General features: G+C 48.2%; 1 protein-coding gene across 2 annotated transcripts in view; it reads left to right on the forward strand.

Annotated features, from left to right (window-relative positions):
- Window positions 1-4,761: 4,761 nt before the first annotated feature.
- The window catches only part of RS1 (retinoschisin 1), a 71,771-nt gene continuing 49,898 nt past the window's right edge, over window positions 4,762-26,634 (forward strand). The window contains exon 1 of one of the 2 annotated variants that reach the window (XM_069204507.1): window positions 4,762-5,049. In XM_069204507.1, the coding sequence (XP_069060608.1) occupies window positions 4,794-5,049 (256 nt within the window). In that variant the 5' untranslated portion in view covers window positions 4,762-4,793. Of the gene's footprint in view, window positions 5,050-8,291; window positions 8,410-26,634 lie in introns of those variants that run through there. The other variant, XM_069204508.1, reaches the window with a different exon arrangement.

Raw genomic sequence — 26,634 nt, forward strand, 5'->3', positions numbered from 1 at the left:
AAAATGCTCCTCCGTACTGTGGAAGAAAACCTAAAGTGCAAGTCGAAGATGATACTAGGGTACCAGGCACTATCGCTGGGTGCCATTCACTTGTTATTCACACATCCTATTTGTATCTTAGCATAGGGCAGCAGTATTTGGGTCTTCCAAGAACTGGCTGCTATTAAGATCCTGGGGGCCCACACACGGCCCCTTGCCACTGGTATCGCCATCTTCATAATGGTGAACACTGCCCTGAAGGGCTAACTTACCTGGATTGGCCATGATTCCAAGAACCAGTGACCCCTCTCAGGCTTTTCCTGACTGTGTCCCAGGGTAGCTATTAAATGGTTCAAGGGTGCCTGTGTTGCATGCACGATTGTTTTGTGCAGGAAAGGACATTTTCCTGCACAAAAACAATCCTCAGAGGAGTTTTTCTCTTTCTATGTGTGCTGTAGAATGCAGCACATATAGAAAGAGGCAAAAACAAGGAGAAATAAAGATATTTCTCCTTGTTATGCCTCTCCTGGGGAGGCATAAGATTTTGACGCATTCCCTAGTTTACAAGTCCTTGTAAATCTGGGAATGCATCAAAATCCATGGAAGTTGCATGGGAACATGCAACACAATATCCATGGAACACTTACCCGGGACAGAGTAAGGCACATAGCAATTTGCTTCATTTTGTTCCACAAATTCGGTGCAAAACTAACTCCATATTTATACTTTGGTCCTAGACCCGTCTAGGACCAAAGTTATGGAGTTAAAGTCATTTTTTTTACATGGAAACCTACCTTGCGTCAATGAGATGCAAGGTAGGCGTTCCCATGCAAAAAATGACTCTATGGCCTTAGCACCATATTTATCCCCCCATGCTAAAATCACACACTGGGGGAGGATGGGTCAAATACTGGTGCAAAGCTTGCTTTGCACCATTATTTAATGCCTGGGTCAGACCAGGCATTAGGGGACCTGTGGGCCTATTTCCATGGTGGAACATCATGGAATAAGCCCACAGGTGTCCTCCCCAGGCCCCAGGGACACCCCCACCCACACCAGAGGGACAGCGGAGGATGGGGGACCCCATCCCAAGTAAGTATAGGTAAGTACAGGTAAGTATTATTTTTTTTAAGTGCCATTGGGGGCCCTGAAATGGGCCCCCCTACATGGCACTGGGTGCAATGGCCATGCCCAGGGGACCCTGGTCCCCTCTGCTGGCTATTGAGGTGGTTGGCATGACTCCTGTCTTTTCTAAGACAGCAGTCATGTGGTATGGGTGGTCTTGCGTCAGAAAATTACACTAGGCTAGTTAGAGTCTTTTTTTTACTCTAACCTGCCTAACATCATTTTCTGGTGCAAAACCCCCTTATCTCATACTGTAGCCCCCACCCGGCTAACTTCATTTTTTTTTTACGCAAGCCTACCCTATGCGCCGGCTTGCACCATTCCATAAATATGGTGCCCGGCTGGCGCTCAAGAATAATGCAAGCCGGTGCAAAACTTTTAGATGCAAAACTGCGTTAGTGCAGTTTTGAACCAAAAAGTATAAATATGTCCCAAAGTACCTTTTTGTGGCTTCAAAAATCTGACTTAGAGGATCACATTTTGCATGTATCACGTTGTGTGGTGTAAACGTGACGCAACCCTCTCAAAAATATGCTCCTTAGTGTAAAACCTATATTATGCTGCCCTTCAGTAAATAAAACACAAGCACATACACTCTTGCTATAAAAGGGGCGCCTCTTTTGTTAGGCATATCTGAATTATGTCTTAAAAGCTTTCCGTGTTCACACTATCTGGGCGCCGGAAAACACATCTTTTCAAAAACAAACACATCTGCAGAACGCGATTATGGTGCAAAATAAACAGATCCACAATTAGGGATGAAACGTTGAGGCTGAAGAATTAATGAATTCCACTGTCCCTACATATATCTTTCCTCTCCCTTGCAATTCTGAAACTCACCATGTATTACAACTCTATATCTCCCATATGGAAATCTGTTTTTTTCATCTCACCTCTAGATAAGTGTCGCTATCCGCGTGTTCCACAGAAGATTCCCTGAGCAATCTTTGTAAGCTATATTTGCCGTATGTTTTCTCAGTATTTGTTATACACTTCCGTGGCACACGATAGGCTTGGTCCATGATCACAAACGCCCACTTCCACCTACAAGGAGTTCTGGTCAAAATTTTATTATTGTTAATGCCCAGTTTAAGCTTCCTTTCCGTTCCTTTTAGCGTTTGAACAAATACTGAAACGCTATGTTTCAATGCTGCATCTTCCCGCTGTCGTTCTGCATGGCAGCATGGAAGAGGTGGTTGGATCGTAAGAAAAGAAGCAGCTCGACGCTAGATTAGCAAATGGCATCATCTGCTGGTAAAGAGAGAGAAATACCAAGCTTAAACGTTTCCTCCGAAGCCTTAGTATATTCATCTAGGTATTTTGATACATTGTATGCATTTGTGATACCCATCAATTGTTGACGTGAAATCACATTTGGTTTTGTAATATTGATGTACTATTTGCTGTGCTATTTCAAAGGTTTTTGGGAGCCAAGGCAAGAAATATTTTGATTTTCATTTACTTTATAATATGCACACCGCAAGTTGACTGGGGAAACGTATTGGGTGTTTCCCTTTGTGGCATAAATAGCGAGAAACATGTAGCACATTCTGCCGCAGAGATCACTGGGGTCAGCAGGGCGGGGAATAGTCGTTCCCCTTTGCTTTGTCAGCCGTGAAGCCGGTATTTGTAGTCTGAGTGGGGCGGGTAGGTAGTGTCTCAGGTGGGGGCTGGATCGTAGAGACACGTGGTTACTGAAGGAAGCGTGTGATGTGGTGTATGGGCTTGCTTCTGGAGTGTGCCATATGTCTCGGGCAGTGAGTGGGGGCAGGGTGGTAGTTACAGATGGAAACAGTTGGATAGTGATCCAGGTGGGGGGTGGGGAGTATCTAACTTGGGGGCAGACCTTAGGAGGCAGGTGGAGAGTGAATCAGGTGGGCCAGAGGTGAGTGAGTGGGTAGAGGTTGGTGTGTGGGCAGTGGAATGGGGGCACGTTGGTGGTTGCTAAGGAGGGGCAGCAGCATAGAGGACGGGTATGTGGAGAAAGAGGTGGGTGGACCGGTGCCTAGTGACAGGGCTGGGTATATTTAGCATTGGTGGGTTTCGCCTGCCTCTGTACCGCGTGCCTGTCACCAAGGGTGGAGCTCAGATTTCTACTTCTCAGAGAGGATGTGCTATTCAGCTAATGTGGGAATCCAGCTTGGGCAGCAAAGAGTGACTGTCTAGAAGCCCCTCCCAATCTCTGTCACTTTACCTGTCCCTGTCACACTCCCTGTCCCCGTGACCTACCCTGCCCCATTCCCCCTCACATTCCGAACCCGTAACACCCTCAGTCTCTTTCACCGTTCCAGTTTTTCTAAAACTCTCACGCCCGGCTACTCTCCACATTCCCATCCCTTTTAACTCTTGTCAACATACCCAACCCCGTCAGCCTCTTAACTTCAGTATCCTCACCTCACTCCCAAAACCTGCCACACTCCAGGTCTTTAGCTCATTCCATTTCCAACCCCTGACACTTGACGGGTCCCAGCTATTATTCCAACCCTTGTCACTCTGCAGAGCCTACCACAATCACATCCCTGCCACCCCGTTGAGAAAAGAGGACAGGGAAAAGACTGCGTTTGCAGCTCTGTCAGGTCTCTATCAGTTCACAGTCCTGCCTTTTGGGCTCCACGGGGCCCCTACCACGTTCCAACGGCTTATGGATAGGATTTTACGACCCCATTAGCAATACGCGGCTGCCTATCTAGACGATATAGTCATATACAGTAACACCTGGAAGGAACACCTAGAACAGTTGAGTGAGGTTTTGCAGGCATTACGGGAGGCCCATCTAACCGCAAACCCAGAGAAATGTAAATTGGGTTACACCAATATCAAGTATCTTGGTTATGTTTTAGGAGAAGGACTGGTCCGTCCCCAGGTGGAAAAAATAGAGGCCATCAAACAGATACCTGTACCACGAACAAAGAAAGATGTGAGGGCCTTCCTCGGTTTAGTAGGGTATTATAGGCGGTTTATCCCACAGTTTTCCACCATAGCAGAACCACTCACCAATCTGCTCAAGAAGTCCTATCCCAACACTCTATCCTCCCTCTCCGAAGCTGCACAACGCAGTTTTGAACACCTGAAATGTGCCTTAACTACGGGTCCCGTATTGTGCTGTCCGGATTTTCAAAAACCTTTCTTATTACAAACCGATGCCTCCGATGTAGGGCTCGGGGCGGTCTTATCCCATTCTCAAGATGATGGGTCCCTACACCCTATTCTGTATATTAGTCGAAAGCTCCTTCCAAGAGAGGTCCACTATCCCACAATCGAGAAGGAGTGCTTAGCCATTAAGTGGGCTGTGGAATCACTGCGTTATTATCTCACTGGTCGGACATTTACCCTTGTCACGGATCATGCACCTCTCACCTGGCTCGCTCGCAACAAAGACACTAATTCTCGTGTCCTAAGGTGGTTTCTTTCATTGCAACCCTTCTCATTTCAGATCCTACACTCACCTGGCAGCCACATGCTGAATGCGGATTTCTTGTCCCGCTATCCGGCTCCTCAGCGTCATCTACTGCCGCTCCCAAGGGGGATTGTCTGTGAGGGGCCGGACTGGGTCGGCCTGCACTGTTCCCCTGCTTGTGCTGGCGCTTCCCCTGCTAACCCGGAAGTGTGTCAACATCCCACCAATCAGGACGTCTTGCGTCAGTTACAGCGCGAAACTGGACCTTTAAATTGCTGGGCGTTTCGTTGTCATGGAGAGGAGGCGAACGGAAGAGAGGCGCGCGAGGAAGTCGACAGTGGAGATGGTGGATCTGGAACCGGAGGAGAGAGCTTCCGAATACGTGAGGAAAGAAACCAGGAAGATCACGCAGCAGTCCGCTCCACCCGAGGACCTGAGGAGGGAGAAGACCAGGAAGTCGGTGGTCCCAATCGTGGACAGCAAAGACAGACTCCGGGGAGCAGAGTGCGACAGCCTGCCACGCTTCAGGAGAAGCGTGGTAAAGTCAGGTGCGTGAAAGAGGCCTGAGTAGGGATAGGGAGGGCGGGAGGGGATTGTACGAAAAAGGGTTGGAGGGCACGTAATTTAAGGGAACAGGCACGAGGGTTGGAGGGTACGTAAGTTAAGGAGAAAGGCACGAAGATTGGAGGGCACGTAATTCAAGAGGAAAAAATGAGGGCTGGTGGGCACGTATTACCAGGGGAAGGGGAAGGAGGCTGCAGCAGGAACTATAGTATTCAACAGGAAGATATAACCAGAAAATAAGCAATACAGCGACTGTGTGACAGAAAACATAGGAGAAGCATCAAGATGTAAGAAACAGAATAGAAACAGAGCAAAAGAGAAAAAACCCACCTCAGAGCAGAAAGGAAGAGCGGTACCGACAGAAAAGAGAGAGAGAGATACGAAACCACGAAGACCAGAAAGAGGAAACAGTTGGAAAAGGGACAGTCAGACTCAGGAAGAGAAAGTTCAAAACATAAACACTTACCGAAGCTGTTCTTCTTGTTTCCACATGTGCTTCCCGAGAGATCTGACAGAAAAGAGAAGAGACCATGAGCCCTGCCCGGAGCATATAACCGGAGAGTGAAAAACAGCATGAGATATTCGACCATTACACAATACTGCTAATCTCAACCAATAAAATAACACTTACCTGTGTATCCGACGAGTCTTGCGTCATTACTCTTGCCCATCCTGCAACAGGCCTCTTCACTCTCACCCTATGTGCATGTGAAATGAAATTATACCCAAAACCACCTCCCTCAACATAGCTCTCTCCTCCCATTCCCAAATATTAAATGTATCTGTGTCCTGCCCCTCACCAACACCACCCAAGGCATGGCCCTCTCCTACCCCACCCAAATATAACAATTTTTCTGGCCTCTTGCCACACTCCCCCTCCACCCTTGGTTGCTTCAACCTCCCTGCCAGAATATGGCACAACACTGACAGGTTTTCTGGGTGTCGTGTCACAAGAAGGTGGTGTACTATCAGTGCATCCTCTGAAGGCAGCCCTCTTGAGGGGTGTAAGCGTGTCCCACAGATGCCCCCCAGACATCCTCCTGCAGGCAGATGCAGTCACTTACTACATCCACCTGCAAGAGGATCTCTAATCCCTCTTGAAAGTGCAGATGGGCTGCTGTCTGCACAGAGAAATACAGAGCAATTTTTAAACAGCTGCTAAATATTTCACTTGAATGTGCTGCCCCAGGGCAGCACAAGTTCACGGATGACCTTAGTGCAGTTCATTCTTCATAGTAGGGCACACTTTCCCTGCTTGCACCTCGCGCACCTGTTTAAAGGTTCACTGTGGCACAAGCAGGAAAGGAGTCTTCTTTTTGTACGGACCCTGGTGCCTTGTTACACTATCCCACCTCTGCTTAATTTTCTTTCACCCTTCACATCACTTCAAAAATACCTGGTGCCTCGTTACCCTCCCTACTTTCGCTAGCAACACTTCCCCCTTCCATAATTTACTATGCAATAAGTATGGCCTTTTTGGATGTTAGCTGTGTGAGGTTTTACCAACTCTGGTTTGCTTTAGGCTATTTCCTAATTCAGCAGGGTTAGCTAACAATGTCCACTTCTCAATTGCAGCCACAGTAAAAAAACTGAGGGCCTCATTTACAAGGAGCGTGCATCACCGTGGTGTTATTTTTTGTGATGCAGCATCGGCGCAATCAGTGCTCCACACTGCTCCATATCTACAAACTGATGCTTTGGGCCCAATGCATCAGTTTGTAGAGGCCGGCATCACATTATACTTTCACCAGCTATAATGTATCTAGGGTAGCTGTTCCCACGTTAAAAGCCCACGCAGAAGTGACACAGTGAAATTTACAACTTTTCACGGTGTCACTCTGTGACTTAACTGTGTAAAAATACTTACGCCTGCTCAGACAAGGCGTAAGGATTGATGCAGGGCTTTTAACATAGCATTCTCCTTTGTGTTCTGATGCATTGTTACAGTTGTGTCAGTTTTTAAATGCAACTCCAACAATGCATCACTTTGGCGCCAACTTATGCGTCAGAAACTCTGCTGCATCTATGAATACTTGCGCGATGTAGCTCTGTATTGTAAATACAGCACATCAATGGCATAGTTAGGGCATTCACGCCTGGCACAAGAAATCTGACATGCCGATGCATCAGATGCTTGTAAATGAGAGTCTAATTGTATTGATTTCTGTAGTTGGTTTCATTTTCAACTTCCCAGTTCTGTTTGTTTCAGTATTTGTCTTGTGGCTGTAGAGTCTGGATGAGACAGTAAGTTATGGAGAGAGTGTTTGCATAGTAGAGTGTAGCCATATTTATTGCATCCGAGACCCCGAGCTTCAGAACTTACCAGGTGTGATAAATAGCTGCTAGTCTGAGTTTTTACCCCAAAATTGGGGAGTAATATGCTTTCTGCATGTCTGTGGTCTTACTGGGCCTTTATAGCTCTATACATTTTGGTTGGTTTAACCTGCTAAAATGAATTAAGGGTTTTTGACTTTTCACATCTGATAATTACCAGATGCCTCATCACTTTTAATTGCGATCCATACAAAAAAAACAGTATTTGCATAGGAATTATTAAAAACCAGGACACACATAATCGAGGCCCTAGTGTCAGTTTTCAGACATAATGTGTATTGTTGTTTTGTCAAAAGCGGAGTTGGGCGTGATGGTCAGAATGTTTTTGTGTCTCTGTATGTGCTGAAGCAGGATAGTTGAAGTGGTTTGAGGGAATGCGATAATTAGGCCCATATTTATACTTTTTGAGCGCCACATTTGCGTTCTTTTTTGACGCAAAAGCAGTGCCATTTACAAAATACAATTATATTTTGACAGTTTGCGCTGCTTTTGCGTCAAAAAATGACGCAAATGTGGTGCTAAAAAAGTATAAGTATGGACCTTAGTGTTCAGTTCATTTAGAAGAGGATGCGACAACTGACAGTTGTGGTGTCCATGGAAGATGCAAGGTCCACAAGATATTACTTACCTGTGTTGTTCCATGTGACATCTTAACAATAAAAGCAGACGCTCCTGACAATTAAAGCGTGCCTTGCAGGATTTTTGTACGACAGACCTATTCCACTGACGTTACGGTTGTTTTCATTGTGTCATGCTATTTGTGAAGACCTTTGGTCATTTATTTTGGGTGGTCTGTGTCTATCATGGCAGGTGTGTTGATTGTCAGCTAGCTCTGGATTACCTTACAAGATGAGGGAAGTAAGGTGATTAATGAGGCAGCGATTAACGTAATCTTACTTCGTACTGAGCTCTGCTGTCCAGCAGACAGACACAGCAGACACTAGAAGCTGAAGACAGGATGCATTTCAAGAGAGAAACTCTCCTCCTGCCTCTTCTTCTTTGCTGGGGAGGTAAGCGCACGGTCTCCCTGACTAGTCCCTGGTACCATTTTGTGTGGGTTAAAATGATCCTTTGACGAGGACCCACATGGTCTGGATATGTTTGATCTATGCCTGCATGCAGGATTGCTATACTCCACTTAGATAAGCTGTGACTGTTTTGGCAACGTGTACAGGAAATGAGTAGCATTACTGCCAACTCACAGGTGCTGTTTTTTGCAACCGGGGTGGCTCAATGTATTAGCTGGCGCTCAAGGAGAAGGTACGTACTTCAGAGAGGAGTTGTTACGTTTTCGCGTTGTGGAATGCTATTGCTACTAGGGCAATATATTGAGTATATTTAGAGATGGACGCGGTGGCACAAAGTAGCTGGATCCATCACACATCCTTGCCTCCTGGAAAGAGTGCGCCACGTTAGATCCATCCAGCAATGAGCGATTCCTGTTTTTTCACGAAGTGGCCTGACGGCCATCTTGGTGACAATGTTGATGCCACCAGAGTCCTACAACCACATCATTACAGCATCACCTTTACAAAAAAAAAAGCTGCAGAGGCTTCTTCATTTGAAAATTCCTACCCCTGCCACCCCGACCCCAGCAGCCCCCCTTCTGCTCACAGAGCTGCAGCTGCTGCCACTACAAGTGTTCAAGATCTCCTGTAGCAGTACTGTAGTCTGGCTATCAGATGAGAGCCACTCTTCATTCAACTTTCAGCAAAATTAGTGAGAGATTCTGTGACATAAAAAACCTTCCAGAAGCATGCAGTCTCTCCCTGGTGTCGGAGGAGCTGCAGCCTTTCCTCTGTAATTGGGGGCCACTGTTACGGCAGCTGGAGAATGTCATGTTGACTGGTAGTCATCAGTCACATTTAGGCTGCCTAGCGCCCCACACACGCCACAGTGTAAAGGTGTGTGTGTGTGTGTGTGATGTCTAGCATAGGTTTGGTGTTGTGGTACAATATACTATGCTTACACAGACTTTAAAACATTTTCCATATAGCATGTATAGTGCCTGCAATATGGGAAACCTTTGGGGAAGTGGAAACATGTCTCCTTAGCGTCAAAAACCATGGGTGGTAGAGTGGGCACACACAGACACCGCACACGGGATGCTACCTTGATGCCAAGTAACACGAATAAATGCCTGGCGGGTACCTGGTGAAGTCTATACTTGTGACGACTCCTGGCTCTGGTGAATCTCCAGTGCTGGGTTCTGTTCTCAGGTATGAAAAGAAGATCTGGTGACAGGTAAGTGAACTGAAGTAGTACTTTATCATGGCTGCCCTCCCTACCTCATCTGCTCCTCTACTTCTGGGGTAACCTGTCCCCACCCAGCCAACCCGTACGCTGTCCTAGTCTGCGTTGCCCTGCCCCTCCCCACTCTTTCTTCCCAGTCCCAGGGGCAGGGAATGGTGGCCAGTGTCCTGGCTGTTGACAAGAGAGGCAACTGTGCCGCGGGGTCTTAGTGTCCTCAACATGTGACACCCAGGGTCCCCCACACGCTGGTGTGTACATGCCCAGTAGTGTGAGGTACTCTGGAAACCCCCAGAGGTCCCAAGGCAACATGGTAATGCCAAGGATTACCTTTCCTGGGGTGTGCCATCAAACCTGTTCGAGGATTCCCTCGCTGACACTGCTGCGTTGGGGCACGGAAACGACGGGGAAACATTATTAAAACTATTTAAATTCCGATGAAAAGAATTATAGTCGCTTTAGAAGCATTCAAACACGGAGGATAACTAGCAAAGAGGAGGAGTGAAAATTACTTTCTATTTATGCCCTGTGAATGATAAAAAAATGAATTAGTGCATTATGAGATTTAGGCATTGTATTTTTTTTAATAACTCGATATTCCTAACAGTCGTCATGTTTAAAACTCTTCAGCTTTTTATACGATTTCAACAGTAAGGTTGACAAGACACTGTTCAGTGAGATCCACCAGATGTTTATTTTATGAAATTAAAATACTTCTTGTCTGTTTCCCACCTTTCCCTCCCTTCACATCGCGCACCATCATCCTTTTACATCACACATAAAGGTACCATCAAACGCAGACATACATCTAGTGAAATGTACATTGTCGATTCTCATGCTGCACCAATTCTGGGTGCATCTGCTGCAGTACTGTGTGTGTTTGTGTGTGAGTGTGTGTGTTTGTGTAAGCAAGCACTTCAACTTTCTGTGGTGCAATAGTTATGTGTGTGAGGAAGCATTTACTGCTGCTGTACTGCGTGTTCAAGGAAGAATGCACTACTGATGCCTGTGATGCAATAGTTGTGTGTGTAACAGAAGGCGTTGCTTCTTCTGTACTGTGTACATGAGGAAACATGCACTTCTACTTCTTGTGATGCAATAGTTATTTCTGTGATGAAGCATGCACTGCTGCTGTACTGTGTGTGAGCAAGAATGCACTACTGCTGCCTGTGATGCAATAGTTGTGTGTGTAACAGAGGCGTTGCTTCTTCTGTACTGTGTACATGAGGAAACATGCACTTCTACTTCTTGTGATGCAATAGTTATTTCTGTGATGAAGCATGCACTGCTGCTGTACTGTGTGTGTGAGCAAGAATGCACTACTGCTGCCTGTGATGCAAAAGTTGTGTGTGTAACGGAAGGTTTCACTGCTAGTGTACTGTGTACACGAGGAACCATGCACTTCTGCTGCCTGTGACGTAATAGTTCTCCGTGTGTGATGAAGCATGCGCTGCTGCTGTACTGTGTGTGTGAGCAAGAATGCACTACTGCTGCCTGTGATGCAACAGTTGTGTGTGTAACGGAAGGTTTCACTGCTAGTGTACTGTGTACACGAGGAACCATGCACTTCTGCTGCCTGTGACGTAATAGTTCTCTGTGTGTGATGAAGCATGCGCTGCTGCTGTACTGTGTGTGAGAGGAAGAATGCACTACTGCTGCCTGTGATGAAATAGTTGTGTGTGTAAAACGGAATGTTTCACAGCTCGTGTACTGTGTACATGATAAAGCATGCACTTCTTCTGGCGATGCAATAGTTCTGTGTGTCTGATGAAGCATGCACTGCTGTGGACAGTGTGTGCGAGGAAAAATGCACTACTGCTGCCTGTGATGCTGCTTCTGTACTGTGTACGATGAAGCATGCACTTCTTCCTGCGATGCAATAGTTCTGTGTGTGATGAAGCATGCGCTGCTGTAGTACTGTATGTGCGACATAGAATGCACCAGTGCTGCCTGTGTGTGCGATGAAGCATGCACTGTTCCTGTATTGGGTGCACGAGGAAGTATGCACTTCTGCTACCTGTGATATAATTATTCTGCATGTATAACAGAGGCATGCACTGCTGCTGTACTGTGCGTGAAGAAGCAAGCACCGCTGATACCTGTGGTTTACCAGCTGAGTAAATGAACCATGCACTGTTGCTCCAGATCCGTGCCCTGCACCTGTTATTTCTGTTGGGGAAACTTGAAATGCTTCTGCCCAAGCTGTATCTCTTTGACTGTTAGTCAAGCTTAGTAAAAAAAGCAAAAGTTTCCAAACTGGTCAAAACAGTTGGCACTGCCTATGCTTGATTTCCAAACATATGGATGGGCACACAAGATGCTTGGTGATGACGGGTACACCCTTGAGAAGCAAAATCTAATTCTTTAAAGTTTTAACATCCCTAGGGATTCTGCTTTAGTTCTACACCTGTACCTCTTCGGGAAATACTGGTTTCTAGAAACACTTGGGGCCATCTTCTGAGGTAGGGTGCAGGGCGAGGGATTTACCACACGCCCAGTAAAATGTGATAACTTGTGCACAGTATTTACGCGGTGCATTCAAAGCCTCCGGTGTATTCCGCCCTGAGTTCTCCATGTATGAGAACTTTGCACGTTTGACCTGTCCAAATTTAACAGGGGGATATTGTGGGGATGCGGTGCTCCCACAGATTTCGGAATTCTCATCCCTGCACAAATGGAGGTCGGTGAGGGGCATTTATGCTCCATGTGTCACCAGAGCCTTGTGCCTGTATTATCATTAATTAAACATTGATTAGATACGCTAAAAGTAGCACTGCGATAGAAATATAATCCAACTGTCTGATCGGATGAGTGAGTTATTGAGTAACAGGCGTACCTGGTGTTCCTCAGTTATATAAAGCACACCCCATCTATAAATCCCCCTTTAATCTTCGTGAGGGCTAGGAGGCCAAACTTGTGATCCTATTAGCACATGCGAGGGTGACCTGAATATAAGTGAATGAGAAAGGAAAGCTTCCTTGAAAGTCAGGTGGGAATCTTTAGAGCCTCCAGTCAGTCAAATTGGCTTAGGATGGGTTTCTTAAAATATCTCTAAAGCTCTGAACATCAAACGCATTTCTGCAGCACACTTAGAGACAGGAAAATGCCTCAGAGGATTGTTTTTGTGCAGGAAGGTGTCCCTTCACAGAAACAATCCTGCCTACAACGCAGGCACCTTGCACCATGGCGCAAGGGTACCCGTGTTGGTGCTGGGCAGCCCATCGTGCGCCAGTGCAAGGAAGGACAGGAATATGCTAAATGTGGCACATTTCTGCCCTTTCTCTTCGATGCAGCGCTCAAGGTGGCTTTCTGCGCTGCATTGCGTGAATCCTTAACAAATGATTCCCAAATTTATTGAAAAGCAGGAAGGTGTAAGAGCAATTGAGCATACGCTTCTTGAAAGCTGAACCCTTATCTGCTTGCCTGGCAGGGCACCTATGCTGAGACTCTAGTTCGAAGGTACACTTCCCCATAGGGACACTCATTGTGTTCAAGTCTCAGCAGATTGTTTCAGGTTAGGGAGGACTCCTTCCTCATTGAAGCTTATGTTGTATTCAGGGTTGAGAAAACTGAAAATGCCATTGTTTGGGTCTGGCTGGAGGAAAGGTTGGTAACCATAGAGGGATGTGGGGGCTACTGTCTACTAAGCATCGCTTGGTTTATTTTGAACTGTGACGTATTCACTAGCAACATGGACTTGCTGTCTTTTACCAAAATCTGGCTTTTCAAAGACTATGTCAACATCAATAATGATGCCCTCTCAAAAAACCTACAGAAAAGTCCCCCAAATTGTCCCAATCAGATTATTAAAGAGCATTACTGTGAGATAGTGATGAATGACTACCTTAAACAACTATTCTCTAGAGGAGTAGCTCCAGGGTATTTGAGGAATATAGTTAGCATAGGTTGAGTCTGAAAGGTAATCCGATGAACAACTTGCTTCTTGGATGTTTTACACTTTTATTAGACCCAGGTGACTCTAATTTATGTCACTTCAGTTTTAGCTTTCTAGAAGTCTATTTTATAGGTTTTTGTTTGATATGAGTAGAGATCTTGCTCTTGAACACAACGGATCATTCACACCAAATGCATCCCAAAATTCATACCAGCCTGAGGGCCAGATTTATCAATATATTACGCAATGCAACGTAACACAACAAGACAGCTTGCTGCACTGAGCTGCGTGATAAGGAGAGAGCAGGAATGCACCATATCTACTAAGATATGACATATTCCTGCTTTCTCCATGCCCTGGCGCACTAAGTGCCTTCTAGCGCCAACGCAGGCAACCTTTCCCTATGGCGCAATGGTGCCATGGTTACAGGCAAGATTGTTTTTGTGCAGGAAAAAAAATGCAGCACACGTAGAAAAGGGAAATAACAATGAGAAATAAATATATTTTTCCTTGTTACATCTCTGCTGGGGAGGTGTACCAGCTGACACATTCCCATGTTTACAAGTCTTTGTTAGTCTGGGAATGGGCCAAAATCCATGGGAGCATGCATGTGAAAACCCATGCTCCAACCATGGAATACCTTCTCAATGTAGAGTAATGCAAGGCAACAATTTGCTACCATACAAGGTGGCTTTATGTGGCTTAGTAAATCTCACTTAAGACCATGCGTTGCCTTGCACCACCTTGCGTGATGAAGGCGCCATGCAAGGGCTGAGTAAATCTGGCCCTTAGTGTCTTCTTCACCTCCCACAACACTTATACCCATTCTTATTAATGTGCACACCACAATCATAAAGCCCAGCGTCACCTGCAAATCACTATCATAAGGGACTTCAACATTTGCTTCAACTTACCCACTCGTAAACATAGAAACTCCCCACCTGAAATAATTAGTCAAAAGGCCCAAGCACGCAGACGGCCACATGGAGGAAGCAGTTGTCTTCTTGGGCAGCAAAGTGGCACCATCTATCAAAGTGCATTAAGGATGGGTGAACATCTTTGCCATCCTGCCTTTTTATTTTCATTTGAATTTCTGACTAACCCTGTGTATTCCCAAGTGAACGTGACATATGCTAAACCAAATGATGTGATGTGTTGGTTTTGTGCTGTTCGCCAGAGCACAAGGGTTTGCCACATAGTTGTTGAACCTAAAGGGTACCCTATTCTTAGTGTAGAGTCATTACTACCAAACTTTGGGGAGACTGATGGTTGGTGGCAGCTAAGATTATAGAGTGAGTCACAAGTCTTTTTAATCTTACCCAGAGGAAGAAATCCACTGATGTTCTGCATGTTAATCCATCCAGTCCTCACCCCACCTCCCATGTATGAGATCCATCATTTTCCTCCGCCTGTGCGAGGTGAGTTGAGACGTATGGCAAATAGGTTCTGCTTGTCTTTTTATGTCACCCAGACTGTTAGACCTGACAGCCTTAGGGTAGTCACCCCTAACTTTTTGCCTGCCTCCCTCCATTTTTTTGGACACTGTTTTTGCTGGTTTATAGACTCTGCGCACTTTACCACTGCTAACCAGTGCTAAAGTGCATATGCTCTCTCCCTTAAAACATGGTAACCTTGAATCATACCTGATTGGACTATTAATTTACTTATAAGTCCCTAGTAAGGTGCACTTTATGTGCATAGGGCTGGTAAATTAAATGCTACTAGTGGGCCTGCAGCACTGGTTGTGCCACCCACTTAAGTAGCCCCTTTTTCCTTGTCTCAGGCCTGCCATTGCAAGGCCTGTGTGCGCAGTTTCACTGCCACCTCGACTTGGCATTTAAAAGTACTTGCCAAGCCTAGAACTCCCCTTTTTCTACATATAAGTCACCCTTAAGGTGTGCCCTAGGTAACCCCTAGGGCAGGGTGCTGTGTAGGTAAAAGGCAGGACATGTACCTGTGTAGTTATATGTCCTGGTAGTGTAAAACTCCTAAATTTGTTTTCACACTACTGTGAGGCCTGCTCCCTTCATAGGCTAACATTAGGGCTGCCCTCATACACTGTTGAAGTGGCAGCTGCTGATCTGAAAGGAGCAGGGAGGTCATATTTAGTATGGCCAGAATGGTAATACAAAATCCTACTGACTGGTGAAGTCGGATTTAATATTACTATTCTAGAAATGCCACTTTTAGAAAGTGAGCATTTCTTTGCACTTAAATCCTTCTGTGCCTTACAATCCACGTCTGGCTGGGCTTGGTTGACAGCTCCTTGTGCATTCACTCAGACACACCCCAAACACAGGGTACTCAGCCTCACTTGCATACATCTGCATTTTGAATGGGTCTTCCTGGGCTGGGAGGGTGGAGGGCCTGCTCTCACACAAAGGACTGCCACACCCCCTACTGGGACCCTGGCAGACAGGATTAAACTGAAAGGGGACCTGGTGCACTTCTTAGCCACTCTTTGAAGTCTCCCCCACTTCAAAGGCACATTTGGGTATAAAACAGGGCCTCTGCCCTACCTCATCAGACACTTGCTGGAGAAGAAACCTGAACCAGAAACTACATCCTGCCAAGAAGAACTGCCTGGCTGCTCAAAGGACTCACCTGTCTGCTTTCTACAAAGGACTGCTGCCTTGCTGTTGCCCTGCTGCCTTGCTGAACTCTTGTCTGGCTGTGAAAGTGCTCTCCAAGGGCTTGGATAGAGCTTGCCTCCTGTTCCCTGAAGTGTCAGGACCAAAAAGACTTCTCTCTTTTACTTGGACGCTCCGTGCGCCGAAAAATTCGACGCACAGCTTGTTTCGCGGCGAGAAAAACGCCGCACACCGACGCTGATCGACGCGATGCTCTTGGGACGATCGAAGATCCGACGCACGGCCTCGCAAGGACAACGCCGCCCGACCTCTAGAGGAGAAATCGACGCGACGCCTGCCGTGAGATCGTAATTTCAACGCGCAGCCCTGCAGATCGAAGTCTAGAGGAGAAATCGACGCGACGCCTGCCGTGAGTTCGTAAATTCGACGCGCAGCCCCGCAGATCGACGCGCAGCCGGAGAACAAGCAGGAGAATCCACGCACAGACCCGGGACATCTGGTAATTCCCGCGATCCACAGAAAGAGACTGTCCACGCGCCAGAAAATGACGCCCGACTTCCCCGCGTGGAAAATAACGACGCAAGTCCGTGTGTGCTGGGGAGAAGGATAATCTTGGATAGTGTGTGACTTACCCTGACTAGAGTGAGGGCTTTTGCTTGGACAGAGGGTAACCTGACTGCCAACCAAAAAACCCATTTCTAACATTGGTGATCAGCGGTGAGGATAGGACTTGTATTTGTGCAGTGACATACAGTAGCTAAGTATTTCACTACCTACCCACAGTTGAAGGTCAACTTGGTTTTTATCTCTTTTTGAAAATCCGTTTTTTCCTGACAATTTTCAAAAACTAAATCCTCACTCAACATGTCTCTGACTGGGTCTCAGACAGGGGACTTTGACCTAGTCCAGTTGGATACATACATGGTCAAACAACTAAGAGGATTCTGCAGGGCATTAAGGGTACCCACCCAAGGGGCCTCCAGAAAGGAGGACTTTCAAGTGGCGCTGAGGGCCTGGGCAGAAGCCCATTTAGAGGATGATGAGGAAGAGGAGCCAGAAAATGGCACCTCAGAAGGATTTTCACTATCTATGGATGGTGTTACCACTGCAATTGTGCACCCTTCCAGACCAGGGAGCAGTGTCTCCATGCAAAGCCTGACCGCAGAGGAAAGGAGAGAGGAAAGGGAGTTCCAATTGCAAATGGCAAAACTGAAAATTGAGGCGCAACAGGAGGAAAGGAGGGCCGAAAGAGAAGCCAAACAAAGTGAAGCTGAAAGAACAGCCAAACAGATTCAAGCAGAAGCTGAAAGGGCAGCCAAACAAGCGGAAGCTGAAAGAGCTTTGTCTGAAAAGAAACTATTGTTGGCTCATGAACTGAGTCTCAAGGAGCTGGAGATCAAGGCAAGACAGTCTGAATCCAGCAATAATGGTGGCAGCATAGAGACAGGACCTGCTGGAGAAAAGAAGGTTTGTATACCCAAAAATGTGGTGCCCAGTTTTGTGGTGGGAGATGACATAGATAAATGGTTAGCTGCTTATGAAGTTGCACTAAGGGCTCATGAGGTTCCTGAAGGGCAATGGGGGGTAGCTATGTGCCGCCATTGGGGAGGGACACACTTCTCACATTGGATCCACCCGATCAAAACACATACCCACTCCAGAAAGCCACTTTACTTGCCAAGTTTGGGCTGACCCCTGAGGGATACCGTCAGAGGTTCAGGGACAGCACCAAACAAACCACACAAACATGGGTAGATTTCTTTGATTTCTCTAGTAAGGCACTGAATGGATGGGTGCGGGGCAACAAAGTAGCAGATTATAAAGGTTTATATGACTTGATCCTGAGAGAGCATATGCTTAATGTTACTTATACAGATTTGCGCCAGCACCTAGTGGATAGTAAGCTGACTGATCCCAGGAAGCTTGCTGAGGAGGCAGACCTCTGGGTTAGTACCAGAGTGTCCAAAAAGGTACTTGGGGGGGGACTCCCACAAAGGTGGTCAGGGTTCCCAACAGAAGAAAGAGGGGGGAGATAAACTTACAGATAAGGAACTCTCTAAAGGCCCCCAAAAGAATTCCCAGGGAGGGGGTGGCAACCCTTCCTTTTCCAAATTTGGGAAAAAGCCAGGGACATTTGACAAGTCAGGGAAATCTAGCCCCAAATGCATGGAGTGTTACCAATATGGTCACTACAAAGGCGATCCACAGTGCCCCAAGAGGGCACCGTCCACTACCGGACAGGCACCTGGGTTGACTAGTGTAGCACTCGGGGGGAGATGGACCCCACTAGCTTTCGGGAGCAGGTAGAGATTTCCCCAGTGTCCCTGGGAGAAGGAGAAATGGTGCCCAAGGCCCACATGCCCAGAAATACTTCCAAGTACCGGCAGTGGGTCACCATTGATGGGCAGGGGGTGGAGGCTCTGCGTGACACAGGAGCCAGTATGACTACTATCAAGAGTCAGCTGGTGTCAGCAGAGCAGATAGTACCTAATACATTCCACCAGGTCAGAGTCGCTGACAATCGCGAGAGTCACCTACCGGTGGCTCTGGTTCCCTTTGAGTGGGGGGGGGGGGTCTCTGGTACTCTGAAAGTAGCTGTGAGTCCTGCCATGCCTGTAGATTGTCTGTTAGGCAATGACCTTGAGCACACTGCTTGGAAAGAAGTGGAGCTCAGGTCTCACCTGGAGATGTTAGGGTTACCTGAGTGGGTCTGCATGACCACACGGTCCATGGCTGACCGAGAGGGAAGTCAAGGGCATCTGGAGCCTGGAACGATGGCCCAGAGAACTGCCAGGAGGAGGGACCAGGGGTGCGGGAAACCGGCCCCAGCTGTTCCCACAGTGGCTGACGGGGCTCCTGAGGAGGAGGCTCCCGAGCCAACTGGGGAAGACATTGCCGCCCTAGGTGACTTACCTGAGCTTGCTGGCTGGCAAGTTGAGAGTGGACCCACCAGGGAGGAATTCTGCAAGGCGCAGAAAGAATGTCCCACTCTGGAAGGTTTGAGGAAACAAGCCTCAAACCAGGCAGCAGGCGACGCCTCTGGCGATCACCACCTATATTGGGAGAATGATCTCCTCTACAGTGAGCCTAAGGTTCCGGGCTTTGGGGCAGCACGTATGCTGGTGGTCCCCCAATGTTACCGAACCTTCCTACTGGGTCTGGCTCACGACATTCCCCTGGCAGGACATTTGGGGCAGGGCAAGACCTTTAACAGGCTTGTCACCCACTTTTATTGGCCCAAAATGAGGACACACTCAGACAAGTTCTGCAGATCCTGTCCTACCTGCCAGGCCAGTGGTAAAGCAGGAAAAAGGGTTAAAACCCCCCTGATTCCACTTCCTGTCGTTGGCACCCCCTTTGAAAGGGTGGGCATCGACATTGTTGGTCCCTTGGACCCCAAAACTGCCTTAGGCAACAGGTTCATCCTGGTTTTGGTGGACCATGCCACCCGTTACCCAGAGGCAATCCCTCTGAGAACAGTAACTGCACCGGTGGTGGCCAGAACCCTGATGGGGATATTTACCCGTGTGGGATTCCCCAAGGAAATAGTGTCTGACAGAGGCACTAACTTCATGTCTGCATACATGAAGTCTCTGTGGGATGCGTGTGGTGTAACTTACAAGTTCTCCACACCCTGTCACCCCCAGTCGAATGGTCTTGTGGAGAGATTCAACAAGACCCTGAAAGGCATGATTGGTGGCCTCCCTGAGGCCATGAGGCGTAAGTGGGACGTCCTCTTACCATGCCTTCTCTTTGCTTACAGAGAGGTCCCCCAGAGAGGGGTAGGGTTCAGTCCCTTTGAACTTCTCTATGTCTACCCTGTCAGGGGACCCTTAAGCATTGTCCAGGAGGGATTGGAGAAAGCTCCAAAGACACCCCCTCAGGATGTGGTCAGCTATATGTTGGCCCTCCGCAACCAGATGACCCGCTTCTGGAAAGAAGCCCAAGATAACCTTGAGGCCAGTCAAGAGGTGATGAAACAATGGTATGACCAGAAGGCCACCCTGGTAGAGTTTCAACCTGGAGACAAAGTGTGGGTAATGGAGCCAGTAGAGCCCAGAGCTCTCCAGGACCGCTGGTCTGGCCCATTTGAAATAAAGGAGCGGAAAGGGGAGGCCACTTACCTAGTGGACCTCAAAACCCCTAGGAATCCCCTAAGGGTGCTCCATGTGAACCGACTAAAAGCTCATTTTGAGAGGTCGGAGATCAACATGCTTCTGGTCACAGATGAAGGAACGGAAGAGGAGAGTGAACCTCTCCCCGACCTCCTCTCTGCCCAAGAAGGTGATGGGTCAGTAAGCGGGGTCATTCTGTCTGACTCCCTGACTCTAAATCAGAAAGGAGACTGTTATGAGCTGTTGGAGCAGTTCTCCCCCCTGTTCTCCCTTACTCCTGGGCTGACCCACCTCTGTGTTCATGATATTGACACTGGTGACAGTCTCCCTGTGAAAAACAAAATTTACAGGTTGTCGGGTAAGGTGAAGGCCAGCATCAAGGAGGAGGTCTCCAAGATGTTGACTCTAGGGGTCATTGAGAAATCCAGTAGTCCCTGGGCCAGCCCAGTGGTATTGGTCCCTAAGGCTACTGCCCCAGGTGCGAAGCCAGAACTCCGGTTCTGTGTGGACTACCGGGGTCTCAACTCAGTCACACAGACTGATGCTCACCCCATCCCCCGAGCTGATGAGCTCGTGGACAGGCTAGGCGCTGCCAAGTTCCTGAGTACGTTTGATCTTACTTCAGGGTACTGGCAGATCGGCCTAACTGAGGGGGCCAAGGAAAGATCCGCATTTTCAACCCCGGATGGCCATTACCAGTTCCGGGTGATGCCGTTTGGGTTGAAAAATGCCCCCGCTACCTTCCAACGGTTGGTTAACGGGGTCCTAGCTGGCAAGGATGCCTTCTGTGCAGCCTACCTGGATGACATAGCGGTCTACAGTTCCAGCTGGGAGGAACACCTGCTTCACCTCAAGGAGGCCTGACCATCAAGGCCAGTAAGTGCCAGATTGGGCAGGGTTCCGTGGTGTACTTGGGACACCTAGTGGGTGGTGGCAAGGTGCAGCCACTCCAGGCCAAGATTGAAACTATCAAGGCCTGGCAACCACCCCAAACACAGACGGAGGTGAGAGCCTTTCTAGGCCTCACAGGATACTACCGCCGATTTGTCAAGGGCTATGGTACCATTGTAACACCCTTGACAGAACTCACTTCCAAGAAGCAACCTAGGTTGGTGAATTGGACAGAGGCTTGTCAGAAAGCCTTTGACGCCCTGAAGGAAGCCATGTGCACGGCCCCCGTACTCATGGCCCCTGACTACTCCCAGGAATTTATTGTGCAGACAGACGCTTCAGAGCATGGCATAGGGGCAGTCCTAGCACAGCTAAATGAGGAGGGCAGAGATCAACCGGTAGTCTTTATTAGCAGAAGGCTATTACCACGGGAACAGAGGTGGGGTGCTATTGAACGAGAAGCTTTTGCTGTGGTCTGGGCACTGAAGAAGCTAAGACCCTACCTGTTTGGGACTCACTTCCGGGTTCAGACAGACCACAGGCCCCTCAGATGGCTCATGCAGATGAGGGGTGAGAATCCAAAACTCTTGAGGTGGTCCATTTCCCTACAGGGGATGGACTTTACGGTGGAACATCGCCCAGGGGTTGACCACGCCAATGCTGATGGTCTCTCCAGGTACTTCCGCCTTAGCGATGAGAGCTCCCAGGAGGTCGGGTAGCTCTCCCCACTTTCAGCTGGGGGGGACACATGTTAAACCTGACAGCCTTAGGGTAGTCACCCCTAACTTTTTGCCTGCCTCCCTCCATTTTTTTGGACACTGTTTTTGCTGGTTTATAGACTCTGCGCACTTTACCACTGCTAACCAGTGCTAAAGTGCATATGCTCTCTCCCTTAAAACATGGTAACCTTGAATCATACCTGATTGGACTATTAATTTACTTATAAGTCCCTAGTATGGTGCATTTATGTGCATAGGGCTGGTAAATTAAATGCTACTAGTGGGCCTGCAGCACTGGTTGTGCCACCCACTTAAGTAGCCCCTTTTTCCTTGTCTCAGGCCTGCCATTGCAAGGCCTGTGTGCGCAGTTTCACTGCCACCTCGACTTGGCATTTAAAAGTACTTGCCAAGCCTAGAACTCCCCTTTTTCTACATATAAGTCACCCTTAAGGTGTGCCCTAGGTAACCCCTAGGGCAGGGTGCTGTGTAGGTAAAAGGCAGGACATGTACCTGTGTAGGTATATGTCCTGGTAGTGTAAAACTCCTAAATTCGTTTTCACACTACTGTGAGGCCTGCTCCCTTCATAGGCTAACATTAGGGCTGCCCTCATACACTGTTGAAGTGGCAGCTGCTGATCTGAAAGGAGCAGGGAGGTCATATTTAGTATGGCCAGAATGGTAATACAAAATCCTACTGACTGATGAAGTCGGATTTAATATTACTATTCTAGAAATGCCACTTTTAGAAAGTGAGCATTTCTTTGCACTTAAATCCTTCTGTGCCTTACAATCCACGTCTGGCTGGGCTTGGTTGACAGCTCCTTGTGCATTCACTCAGACACACCCCAAACACAGGGTACTCAGCCTCACTTGCATACATCTGCATTTTGAATGGGTCTTCCTGGGCTGGGAGGGTGGAGGGCCTGCTCTCACACAAAGGACTGCCACACCCCCTACTGGGACCCTGGCAGACAGGATTAAACTGAAAGGGGACCTGGTGCACTTCTTAGCCACTCTTTGAAGTCTCCCCCACTTCAAAGGCACATTTGGGTATAAAACAGGGCCTCTGCCCTACCTCATCAGACACTTGCTGGAGAAGAAACCTGAACCAGAAACTACATCCTACCAAGAAGAACTGCCTGGCTGCTCAATGGACTCACCTGTCTGCTTTCTACAAAGGACTGCTGCCTTGCTGTTGCCCTGCTGCCTTGCTGAACTCTTGTCTGGCTGTGAAAGTGCTCTCCAAGGGCTTGGATAGAGCTTGCCTCCTGTTCCCTGAAGTCTCAGGACCAAAAAGACTTCTCTCTTTTACTTGGACGCTCCGTGCGCCGAAAATTTTGACGCACAGCTTGTTTCGCGGTGAGAAAAACGCCGCACACCAACGCTGATCGACGCGACGCTCTTGGGACGATCGAAGATCCGACGCACGGCCTCGCAAGGACAACGCCGCCCGACCTCTAGAGGAGAAATCGACACGACGCCTGCCGTGAGATCGTAATTTCAACGCGCAGCCCCGCAGATCGAAGTCTAGAGGAGAAATCGACGCGACGCCTGCCGTGAGTTCGTAAATTCGACGCGCAGCCCCGCAGATCGACGCGCAGCCAGAGAACAAGCAGGAGAATCCACGCACAGACCCGGGACATCTGGTAATCCCCGCGATCCACAGAAAGAGACTGTCCACGCGCCGGAAAACGACGCCCGACTTCCCCGCGTGGAAAATAACGACGCAAGTCCGTGTGTGCTGGGGAGAAATCGACGCACACACCCTTTTTCCACGCACCTCTTCTCTTGTGGCCCTCTGAGGAGATTTTTCCACTCCTAACCAGGTACTTGTGCTTGAAAGAGACTTTTGTTAGATTCTAAAGACTTAAGACACTTTATATCACTTCCCTGTGATACTTCTACAATTTTCCATTGCAACTTTATTCTTTTTGACCTACAATTATCCTGATAAATATTATATATTTTTCTAAACACTGTGTGGTGTATTTTTGTGGTGCTATATGGTGGTATTGTATGATTTATTGCACAAATACTTTACACATTGCCTTCTAAGTTAAGCCTGACTGCTCGTGCCAAGCTACCAGAGGGTGGGCACAGGATAATCTTGGATAGTGTGTGACTTACCCTGACTAGAGTGAGGGCTTTTGCTTGGACAGAGGGTAACCTGACTGCCAACCAAAAACCCCATTTCTAACACAGACTACGTGTACTTAGGCGTTCAAGATGGTGTTGTCTCCAGGGACATTAAACTGCAAAGGTGCCCACCCATGTTGCAGTTCAGAAGTGACCCTATTCACATAGATTCCTCCTAGTGCACTCTTTAGGTATTTAGACTTTGTAGATAATCTACGAAAGGTTCTGTGCCAGGTCAAGAAAAGCTCCTTAGGTTTATGTCCGACTAAACCAGTTTTGATGGCACTGGCAGCCATGCCCCAGAGTTGTTTAGCAACAAGATACCCCTACTTGAGTTGTATATCCTGTGCCATTTACAAAATCAAGTTAGCAACTGCCTGCCTTTATATTCTGCAAGGACTGCTTGGAAAGTGAAGAGACACCAGTTCAAACTGTATGGTTTGATCTGAATGTTCCTCTTTAAAGACTTGATTGCTGACAAATAGTCAAGATGAAATCTATAGATGAAAAGACAGAACATCTTTAGAATTGTTGATCAAATATTTACTCATTAGTATGTGAAATATCTACAGAAAAGTATTTTTCTTTTCTTCAGCTAACCTGGGGCACAGTAACACTCAGACCCTGATTCACAAGCTTCAATTTGTAGTATGTAGAGTAGGGCTACATGCTACTTACTTACCGAAAAATGCAAATCACAAACTTACACGCCTGATTCACAAACTGAATTTTGTAGTATGTAAAGCAGTACTAGTACTGCTATACGCACTACAAAATTCAGTTAGTGAATCAATCTAAATTACTTTTAATTCATTCTATACATATCTTTTTGTAGTTTTTAAAAACACAATAAATTGATACAAACATTTTACTTCTGATGGATACAACTACCTGTGGATTCCTCACCTGATGAATACTCCCATGGCGCCAGCATTTGACGGAAATCTTCTTACTAGTCTCTGCACGTCGACGAGGACGTCACTTTAGCCCACGCGACGCCGTCTGACGTCATACAGGCAATAAGAAGTCCTCGCCGACGTGCCGATGACAGTTCCCTTTTTTCCGTGCATTCGAAACGGTTATCTTCGAGGGAGTTACTGTTACCTTCGTGGTTACAGTGTATTGTCTGCTGCGTAGTCTTCTCTGCGGTAACAATGTCTCAGAGGAAGTCGGGTTTCAAGCCCTGTCGAGAGTGTGGGGGCAAGATGTCAGTTACAGATCCTCACTCCGACTGTCTATGGTGTTTGAGCTCCGACCACGACGTCTCGACTTGCGATTCATGTCAACACATGAATCCGAAGGCCCTCAAAGAGCGCGAGGCCAAGTTATTCATGGCAAAGTCAAAGAAGAAGGAGAAACATCATAAGAAGTCTTCTTCGCCAAGGTCTCACCGGCGTCATCGAGACTCCCGGCGCCGTAGAGACTCACGACGCCACTCCAGCAAGGAGTCTCGTTCGAGGTCACCTTCGGCTCGGCGTCGGAGGACTTGGGAGGTCAGCCCCACGGTCACGCCGCATCCATCGACGCCGTTGCCCTCTCCGGCGTCACCGACTTCACCTGGTCAGGCGTCAGTGATTGAGGTGGTGCAGCCTCTTGTGTTTTCTCCGGCGTCGCAGACGTCGAGGCCGGCGTCGGGGTCGCCCTCGATCCAGGCACCCCAGTATCCGGCTTTTCCCACTCCTGGAGCCGATAGTACCGCGTTTCTTAATGCGATGTATACCATCTTTCAGCAGATGGCTCCAGGAGCTGCTCCGGCTGGTCCTTCGGGGCCCTTGGCCTTTTCGTTGGGTGATCCTGCGCCTCTTCGGCCGGCACCCTTTATGCCCTTTCTCCCTTTTGGGAATGTGGGCTCGGCGCCGGTGCCGGCGTCGGTGGCCGCTCCGGTGGCTTCGGATGTTTCGGCCCCGGAGGTTGCCCCTCCGTCGAAGTCAGGATTTTTCCCTGTGACTCCGGTTGGTCCATCGGCTCCTGCCTCGGCGCCGAAGCTGCCTGTGGCGCCGGACGCGGCGTCAGATGCTTCTGGAGATCGGCGCCGTTCTTCGACGTCGGCGGAGGCCATGTCGACTCCGCGTATCGAGGAGAGACTTCATTCGAGGAGGCGTGCTCTCCGTCTTTTAGAAGAGCAAGAGTACCAGCGAGTCCTAGAGGAGGGAGAGATTGAGGACTCTGGAGACGGACTGCATGGTCTGGATACAGCCAGTGGGCTGGACACTTCCCCTGAGTGGGACCTTTCATCTCCAGGGGAATATACGGAGGAGGCTGCTTCCTTTCATGCTGTGGTGAGGAAGGCAGCGAGCTTTTTGGACCTGCCTTTGCCGGTGGCAGAGGCAAAGCAGAATTTGCTGACAGAGGTATTGCATCCGGCCTCTGCTGCAGCTGAGCCTCTCTTGCCATTTAATGAGGCTTTGCTGGATCCGGTGTTGGAGGTGTGGAAGAAGCCGGTGTCTTCCTCGGCCGTTCATAGGGCTGTGGCCAGGAGGTATCGAGCTGCACCATCTGACCCTGGCTTTCTCTCTAGACACCCTACGCCGGAGAGCTTGGTGGTGCAAGCCTCCTGTTCCTCAAAGTCAGCGCCTGGTTCCTTCCCGACGGTGCCTGGAGACAGAGACTCCAAGAAACTGGATGCGCAGTCCAAGAA

Source organism: Pleurodeles waltl, chromosome 8 (assembly GCF_031143425.1).
Source record: "Pleurodeles waltl isolate 20211129_DDA chromosome 8, aPleWal1.hap1.20221129, whole genome shotgun sequence".
Taxonomy (NCBI): domain Eukaryota; kingdom Metazoa; phylum Chordata; class Amphibia; order Caudata; family Salamandridae; genus Pleurodeles; species Pleurodeles waltl.